Source organism: Oncorhynchus nerka, linkage group LG1 (genome assembly GCF_034236695.1).
Source record: "Oncorhynchus nerka isolate Pitt River linkage group LG1, Oner_Uvic_2.0, whole genome shotgun sequence".
NCBI classification, from domain to species: Eukaryota; Metazoa; Chordata; class Actinopteri; order Salmoniformes; family Salmonidae; genus Oncorhynchus; species Oncorhynchus nerka.
Window position 1 is genome coordinate 28,512,382 of NC_088396.1, and position 8,316 is coordinate 28,520,697.

General features: G+C 42.0%; 1 protein-coding gene across 4 annotated transcripts; it reads left to right on the plus strand.

Annotated features, from left to right (window-relative positions):
• Positions 1-405: 405 nt before the first annotated feature.
• On the plus strand, positions 406-8,311 carry LOC115128718 (uncharacterized). Of its 4 annotated transcripts, none has more exons than XM_029658843.2 (4): positions 406-839; positions 1,053-1,495; positions 1,607-1,888; positions 3,324-8,311. In XM_029658843.2, the coding sequence occupies exons 1-4, from the start codon at positions 503-505 to the stop codon at positions 3,807-3,809; spliced, it is 1,548 nt and encodes a 515-aa protein (XP_029514703.1). In that variant the 5' UTR covers positions 406-502; the 3' UTR covers positions 3,810-8,311. The 4 variants fall into 4 exon arrangements, with proteins under 4 accessions (XP_029514703.1, XP_029514713.1, XP_029514689.1 ...); XM_029658853.2 differs by having other exon boundaries at positions 1,610-1,888; XM_029658829.2 differs by having other exon boundaries at positions 1,053-1,888.
• The last annotated feature ends 5 nt before the right edge of the window (positions 8,312-8,316 follow it).

Sequence of the window (8,316 nt, forward strand, 5' to 3'; positions counted from 1 at the left end):
TTGTTATAGTGGGGACAGTAAGTATTAAAACGTATACTTTAAGGAACATTTTATATATTTAGATGTTTTTGTTTACCATGTTAAATGATGCATTAGGGTGTCTAATATAATAAATGTGGCAAAAACGAATGTACGCATGAATAAATCAATTTCTATAGGTTCCAAAATATGTTTTACAATTGTGGGGGAGCACCAAGATGGTGGCACCGTGGCTTCAATTTAGCGGCCCCTATCGGTATTCTAGTGTATATAAACCACTGCTCAAAACCTAGCTAACCAGCAGCTAGCTGTAGCTAACGTTCCGAACTAATATTATCCAAATGCAGTTGGTTAGCTAGTAGCTACCTTCTTTTTGTCAACACGTTTTTCGGGTTCTTTCTTAAGTTCTTATTGTGTTACTCTTGATTCCAGAGCCATGCTTGACAGCGTTTGATAATCTAGCTAAATTGTAAGTGGAACTTTCAACGAGTAGCAGCAGAAATTAAATACTAGTCGCGTGCTGATGACGTCGGGGAAACTGTATAAAACAGAGCCTCCTCGACGAATCACGCCACTGGAAAATTACAACGAGGCCACAAAAAGTCCCTTTACTAATTTGCCAACAGCCACCATTTTGGGAGTCAGAATTGTATTGGAAAACCACCACCCTTTGGGCCTTATTATGGTACACACGTGCGTGGTGGCTGGCTGTCGGAATAGAAGAATACCAGGCACATCATTGTCTTTTTACCGTTTCCCACGCGATCCCGACAGAAAGCAGCGTTGGATAGCTGCTGTGAACCGAGAAGGCTGGCTGCCAAATGACGGGAGCAGGTTGTGTAGTACTCATTTCATCTCAGGTGCGCAGCCAACGTTGTCAATAAAACAGTCCATAAATGAGCAATGTGCCATTCAATTCACTTTTGAAGTTTTCCCAACCAGCACCTGACCACCATATTAAACGTTACTGCTATTCTTAACTTTTTTTGTACTAGAAATCACTGCAGCTGTATGTTCTAATGTGATTGTGCATGATGCCTCACTAAAGTTTCTCCCTTTTTCTTCAACTCCAGGTAAACAGGTGAAGAATCCACGCTCGCCGGACTATGTTCCCTCTGTATTTACATCAGCTCCCCTATCCCCGGAGTCAGAAATTAAGGAAGAGACTGCTGCCTTTGAAATCTCAGACAAGCAGGAAGCCCAAGTGGAGGCTGCCAACGCCTTGCTCTTCCTGCAGGGCCAGGGCAGGTCTGTGGTCGACCAGAAGCCGAGCCAGGTGGACCATGACGTGGCCCAGAGTGCATCCTCATCCTCTAGCAGTGACAATGGTGAGGAATCTGAACCCGTGTCAAGCGACAGCAAAGACAGGGGAGGGAAGCCCGGCAAAAGGTCAGCCGCAAAGCCCGACAACTATGAGGATGTGCTGAAGATCTTGAAGAAGGAGAACCGGGCTCTCCGGGAGTCTGTGGATAAAATGTCACTCTCAGAGACCTCATTCCGGAATGACCCAGAGAAGGTCAGGTTTTACACTGGCTTGCCCAACTACTTTGTATTTGAGACCGTCATGTGGCTCCTCGCACCACACATGAACGGGACCAATAACATGGTCAAACTCTCCATGTTTCAGCAGCTGCTGCTGACACTAATGCGTCTCCGGCTTGACCTCAAGAACCAGGACTTGGCCTACCGCTTCGGCGTGAAGGTTGGCACAGTGACCAGGACAGTGCTCAGAATGGTTAACGTCATGTCCACCACGCTGGTACCCACGGCTGTCTTCTGGCCCTCCAGGGCTGAGCTCCGCAAGAACCTCCCGGCAGCTCTCCACTCGACGTACCCTGACTGTGCCGTGATCATAGACTGCTTCAGGGTGACCCTGGAGAAACCCGGGTCAGAAGTAAACTTGTTGTGTGTGAGTATCTGTCCTGTCTAATTTGGTATATATGATATATGCCGTGGTAAATATATGCTGTTATACAGTACCAGTCAAAAGTTTGGACACCTACTCATTCAATTTAAAAAAAAGTTATTTGTACTATTTTCTAAATTGTAGCATAATAGTGAAGACAAACTATGAAATGATACATATGGAATCATTTATTAACCATTTTATATTTGATATTCTTCAAAGTAGCCACCCTTTGCCTTGGTAGCGTTGCACACCCTTGGCATTCTCTCAACCAGCTTCATGAGGTAGTCACCTGGAATGCATTTCAATTAACAGGTGTGGAATTTCTTTCCTTAATGGGTTTGAACCAATCAGTTGTGTAGTAACAAGGTAGGGGTGGTATACAGAAGATGGCCCTAATTGGTAAAAGACCAAGTACATATTATGGCAAGAACAGCTCAAATAAGCAAATAGACAGTCCATCATTACTTTAAGTCATGAAGGTCAGTCAGTCTGGACATTTTCAAGAACTTTCAAAGTTGCAAGTGCTATGCTCTCATGAGGACCACCACAGGAAAGGAAGAGCCAGAGTTACCTCTGCTGCAGAGGATAAGTTCATTAAAGTTACCAGACTCTGAAATTGCAGCCCAAATAAATGATTCAGAGTTCAAGTAACAGACACATCTCAACATCGGCTGTTCAGATGAGACCGCGTGAATCAGGCCTTCGTGAGTCCAAAATTTTGAATTTTGCTTCCAACCGCAGTGTCTTTGTGAGACACAGAGTAGGTGAACAGATGATCTCCGCATGTGTGGTTCCCACCGTGAAGCGTGGGGGTGCTTTGCTGGTGACACTGTCTGTGATTTATTTAGAATTCAAGGCACACTTAACCAGCATGGCTACCACAGCATTCTGCAGCGAAACGCCATCTCATCCAGTTTGCGCTTAGTGGGACTGTAATTTGTTCTTCAACAGGACAATGACCCAAAACACACATCCAGGCTGTGTAAAGGCTATTTGACCAAGATGGAGTGCTGCATCAGATGCCTGGCATCCACATTCACCCGACCTCAACCCAATTGAGATGGTTTGGGATGAGTTGGACCACAGAGTGAAGGAAAAGCAGCCAAGTGCTCAGCATATGTGGGAAGTCCTTCAAGACTGTTGGAAAAGCATTCCAGGTGAAGCTGAAGATAATGCAAAAGCTGTCATCACGGCAAAGGGTGGCTACTTTGAAGAAATGTAAATATAAAATATATTTAGATTTGTTAAACACTTTTTTGGTTACTACATGACTCCATATGTGTTATTTCACATGTCTTCACTATTATTCTACAATGTAGAAAATAGTACAAATAAAGAAAAACACTTGAATAAATAGGTGTCCAACCCTTTGACTGGTACTGCCTGTCATAATTTAAACCCAGAAACAATTGCTCCTTGAATTTACTTGAACCAGCAGGGGGCGTCAGCAGGGAGCAACACTCTGAAATACATGATAGGCATGGCCCCGCAGGGCGTGGTCACTTTCGTCTCCAGGGGGTCGCCGGGGAGTGTCAGCGACAAGAGCCTGGCAGAGGGGTGTGGCTTCCTGGGCAAGCTCCTTCCAGGAGACGTGGTCCTGGCCGATAAGGATTTGGACATTGGTGAGTCGGTGGCGGCTCATGGTGCCCTGCTGAAAATCACTGGCTGCGATGGCGGAGAGGGGTCTGAAGGTAGTGAAGGTGTCTCGCTAACAGACATTTCCCCAGAGAGGCTGAGTGTGCGGAGGCATGTGGAGAGGGTTGTGTCCATGGTGAAACTAAGGTACTCCATGCTGACTGGCCCAGTGGAGGTCCCCTTCACGGCCGCTGAGCGGTCATCCAACATTTTCACTTTTGATAAGATTGTGCAGGTTGCCTGTGCCTTAAACAACCTGTGTATATCTGCTGCACCCCTAGAGTGACTCATACTAGTGCTGCTCCATACGAGCATTGATAGCCACTTTAATGCTTGAACACTTAAAGAATCTATATTTTGGATGTAAATGGCATGTTGAGAAGTGCCCAGACACATTTCTTGCAAAACTTACCCCAACCAGCGATAGATGTTCTCATGCTCATTCTGCAGTGCCAGTGCGTGAAAAGAAAACATGAACAAAAGCCCCAAAATCACCCAAATATGTCCTTTTACTTGTTTTGTAATTTATGTACTTCAGAACTTTATCCGCAACGTTTAATTCCTTTTTGTACGGCACGAGAGATACTTCTGTGTGTGCATGTGATGGCTAACATGGAGCAGCCAGGTGGATAGGTTTACCACATCCTATGGAATACAACGTTGTGGTTAAAGTTTGAAATGACACAATTGCATGTGTACAACATCTAAAGACCTGCATCTGAATGCATTTGTTGCTTTTATCCACACACTGGCACTGCAGAACGAATATGAGGTAGGTTATCACTGGTTGGGGTAAGGTCCTCAAAAACAAGTGTCTGGGCATTTGGTCATATGCATCCAAAATATAGATTTAGTTTAAAAAAACTTTTTCTTCAAACATCCTAGCTCCATTCTACAATTCCACTCGTAGATGCTGGAGAGGGGAACTTTTTATTTGTATTTTCTCAACAGATAACTTTCAGAGGGATATTTGACGGATCCATTTATCACAATATTTTCACTGTATTACTATTTTTGCCCCTCTGGATGTAACTGAGTGAGAATTTGAATTACTGAGCACATCAGCATTTTTTAAATGTGGATATATTTCAAAGGACATTCCAACAGTTCCAAGTATTCTATGATTGAATGTACATTGTGGTTTTCGACCATTACTTGGTTCTCAGAGACATTTGCGTTACTTACAATGGATCAAACAGTAGCCTACCGTTTTCCTCAGGTGTTAGTGCTTTAGTTTGAAATGCTGGTACTGCTGTAACAAAACAGATGTTTTTACGTGACACAATGCCTTCCATTTCATATGAATAACCACGTTTCCATCCACAGATTTTATGCGAGTAAAATCATACTGTCTAAAAAAATTCATGACAGTTTTGATGGAACGGGAAGTTTCGGTACAATTTTATAAATGCTGACAGATAATTTGTTAGTTCGACATGGTGGGATCTTTTAGTGTCGGTAAAATGAATTATGTGAGAAATGGCGGCGAAAACGCCTTTGTGCTCAAATATTGATATAATAAACATCAAATTGAAGTAAATTTGGAGTCACGTGATGATATGGTTTGTGGTCCTCCCACTATGATTCGGGAAACGATGCCGTTTATTAGGCTACAGATTAAATCAATTATGAACTTCACAGGGTAGTGGAAGTGCACTGTGATCTTGATGCTCCTTTCCAATAAATATCGAGTCTTATTCTGGTGACATGATAGCCGAGGCTTGACAAATATATTTTTCCTGCTCTTATCCTTAATAATCTCATCACAGCCTACCCACACTTGATCTGCGAGCTGTTGTCTAGAGCGCACGTGTCAAAGGCCAGAATAGGCACATTTGCTATTTAAAGCCACAGTTTTTGTGACACAATTTTTGCCAGAGTTGACAATGCGATGGAAACATTGAACTTTAGATTTGTATTCAGTACATGAAAACATAAGCGAAAAATTACATTTTGTGTGTACATCACGCACTGATTTTTATCCGAAAAAGTACATTTGGTGGGAAAATGTGTATATTTTAGTTATGCAGATTCTAGAGTTATTCGTATGAAAATATGTCGCCAATTGGATAGAAATATAGATAATGTCAACTGTCCTCAAAAAGCACTGTAATGTAGGCTAAGACTTTGTCACTTATGTTGTGGTTTATGCATTCTCTGAGCATGAGTTAAGTGTGTTTCTTATTTTTTCACGTCTAGTTTGTTCATGTTAATAGTGCTGACGAATGTCAGTCTGCAAGGACAGTCTGTGTATGGTCTTTGGTTCTGTTGATTGAGAGGTGCTGGGAATTTAATGGTGCAGTTTAGGTACCTCTTTGTAGAATCTGAGAGTTAAATACTTTTCCACTTGTCTCTAACATGTAGGCTCAGCATTCCCGAACAGTCCCATTACATCAGAATGTTGAATTTTTTTAACTTACATTTACTTTACGTGTGTCTAAGGTAATCTGATACAAAATCCAGAGGGAAGTGTTATAAACCCGACATTCAGTACGCTGGTCTGTATATCGGTTGAATTTTTAATACCGATGCAATTCGCATGTGACAAACGTTTGGACAATATGGTGGCGAACACTTACCGCAGATTGCGAAGAAACGTGCTTCGGACTCCTACATTTGGTTACATTAGGCTATTGTTTACATATTGTGCATCACATGCAATTGCGTCAAGAGAGAGATTATTTTTTTTTAAATCGCGTAAACAACACTACTGTGGATACCCCTCCGACTCCCAAAATACGCTAAAACGGATGCGCGCACATACACCACCTCATTGCGGAGTCCTACTAGGAAGACTACATTTACGTTCAAGAGGACTGCCATGAGCATGATGCTTCCCATTTGCCTATAAAGTAGCTATTTTGTTTGAATATAGAAGGTGATGTGTAGGAACTTGAATATTTGAGTGATATTTCTGCTGTGTGCATCCTTGGGATGATGCGGCGCACTCTACGCTGATAAACCTATTCTTTGCCATGTTTACAGCCCTATTCGGACGGGTATTACTAGAGACGTTGGTTTTGTAATTATCCAAGCATGTGCATTATTCCAGAGAACGATTCACACAGGATTAGTTTTTCCAAATTGTCCCCTGTAATTCTTAATTTTTTCCAAAGCCAGTAGGTTTTTATTGTAGGCGAGAATGTCAACGTGATAGATATGCGACACGTGATTGGCTGCCAAATGTATAGGTCTCCCCATAAATCTACATGGATTTTCTGTCTGTTGCATGTAGAATAGTTTATCTACTAATTGATATCCCCTACTATAATGAACATGCGCAAGCCAAGAAATTGCGAAATACAGCATTGCGATAGCCTAAATCGTTTGATTACGGATCTGACGGTTTGCCTATTGGCCGAGATGTCTGGCTGTGCACCTCCACCATTCGCACTCATGCTAGCTCGCTCTTTCTTTATTTTCTGTGAAAGATGCGAGAGTTTGTTCTCGAAATAAGACTACGGAAAATAGTTTCCCCCGTTGCAAAAATACTGAATCTTGAGTCGATTTCGAAGCTTGACACACAAAAATGGGAGTCGACTCCCTACCTAGGTGTCAGAGACATGCTATAGCACAACATGCCTTCTTCTCATTGCTTAAATGCACATTTCATTGTTTTGCTTACATTGTGTATTATAATAAGCTGATGTGCTTTTCTTCACGATGACGGGATACTATATAATGTTGTTGTGTCTATAACCATGTTTGCCAGTGACAGTCTCTTCCCAATTCAAATATTTTTTTAAACAAAAAGTTCAGTAACAGACCCATGGATGCGCACAGCATAGGCATGTATTTAATGTGCTATTCATGCATTAAAGCTCTGACGCACTGGTAGGATTGTCAACCGTTTGCCTGCGGACAGTATTTAGCACCTCAGAATGGTGTCAGCAGTCAATCTCTTTTTTGTGTTCACACAGCAAAGACCTTGAAAGTTGTCAGCCACTCAATCATATTAAAATACTCCAAACCAGAAGTTGGCGATGCTTATCCGTGCATATTGCTTATGGTCTCGCTATCTGCGCTAATGTTGCTAATTTGTAGAAAGCCCTTGTTGATACTAGCTAGATGACGAAAACACAATTTATTTCCCTCTCCATAATCCCGTAGCCAAATTGTTTTGCTAGTTAACCTTGGCATATTCACCAGCTAGCACAACGAGCTAGCTAGCTAAGGACGCTGGACTAACTAACTCTGCAGTTAATTCAATCACAATTGATTAGCTATGTCAATACTAGTTAGTGGTTAGCTATCTTGGAAGTATTTAGTGTTGTGTGCATTTGGTTAGCTAGCTACGCTACATTCCCATAGCCTACATTGCATATGAAGTGTGACTGGCTTGTCCATGGATGTAAGGAGAAAATGCCCTATTTCACCCCCCTTTTTGGCTCGCACACTTGGGGGTTCATGCTCTCTACTTGGCTCAAAGTGAAGTTGTTGGCCACTGACAAGCTTATCTATTCTACAAGTACAATCATTAGACCGGGTCGTCATGCAGCAGGTACAGCTTTTCTGTAAACATAAAGAACGACATCCTACTGTTATGTGTACCGATCGGCAGTGAGATTCTCGGTATTTCATTCTTTACAATTCATTTCAAAAGATGAATTTGTTGCACTACTCTTGATTGTTATTTACCTGTGCAATGTTCTTGTGTATGAAAAGCATGTAAGACCCATAGCCTGCCCTATTCCATGATGCAAATGATTATCAGCCTCCTTTTGATGTCAAGGGTTATTTGTTGTTCATTATTTGCCTATGAATATAAACCAAATATTAATATCTTGAGTGTG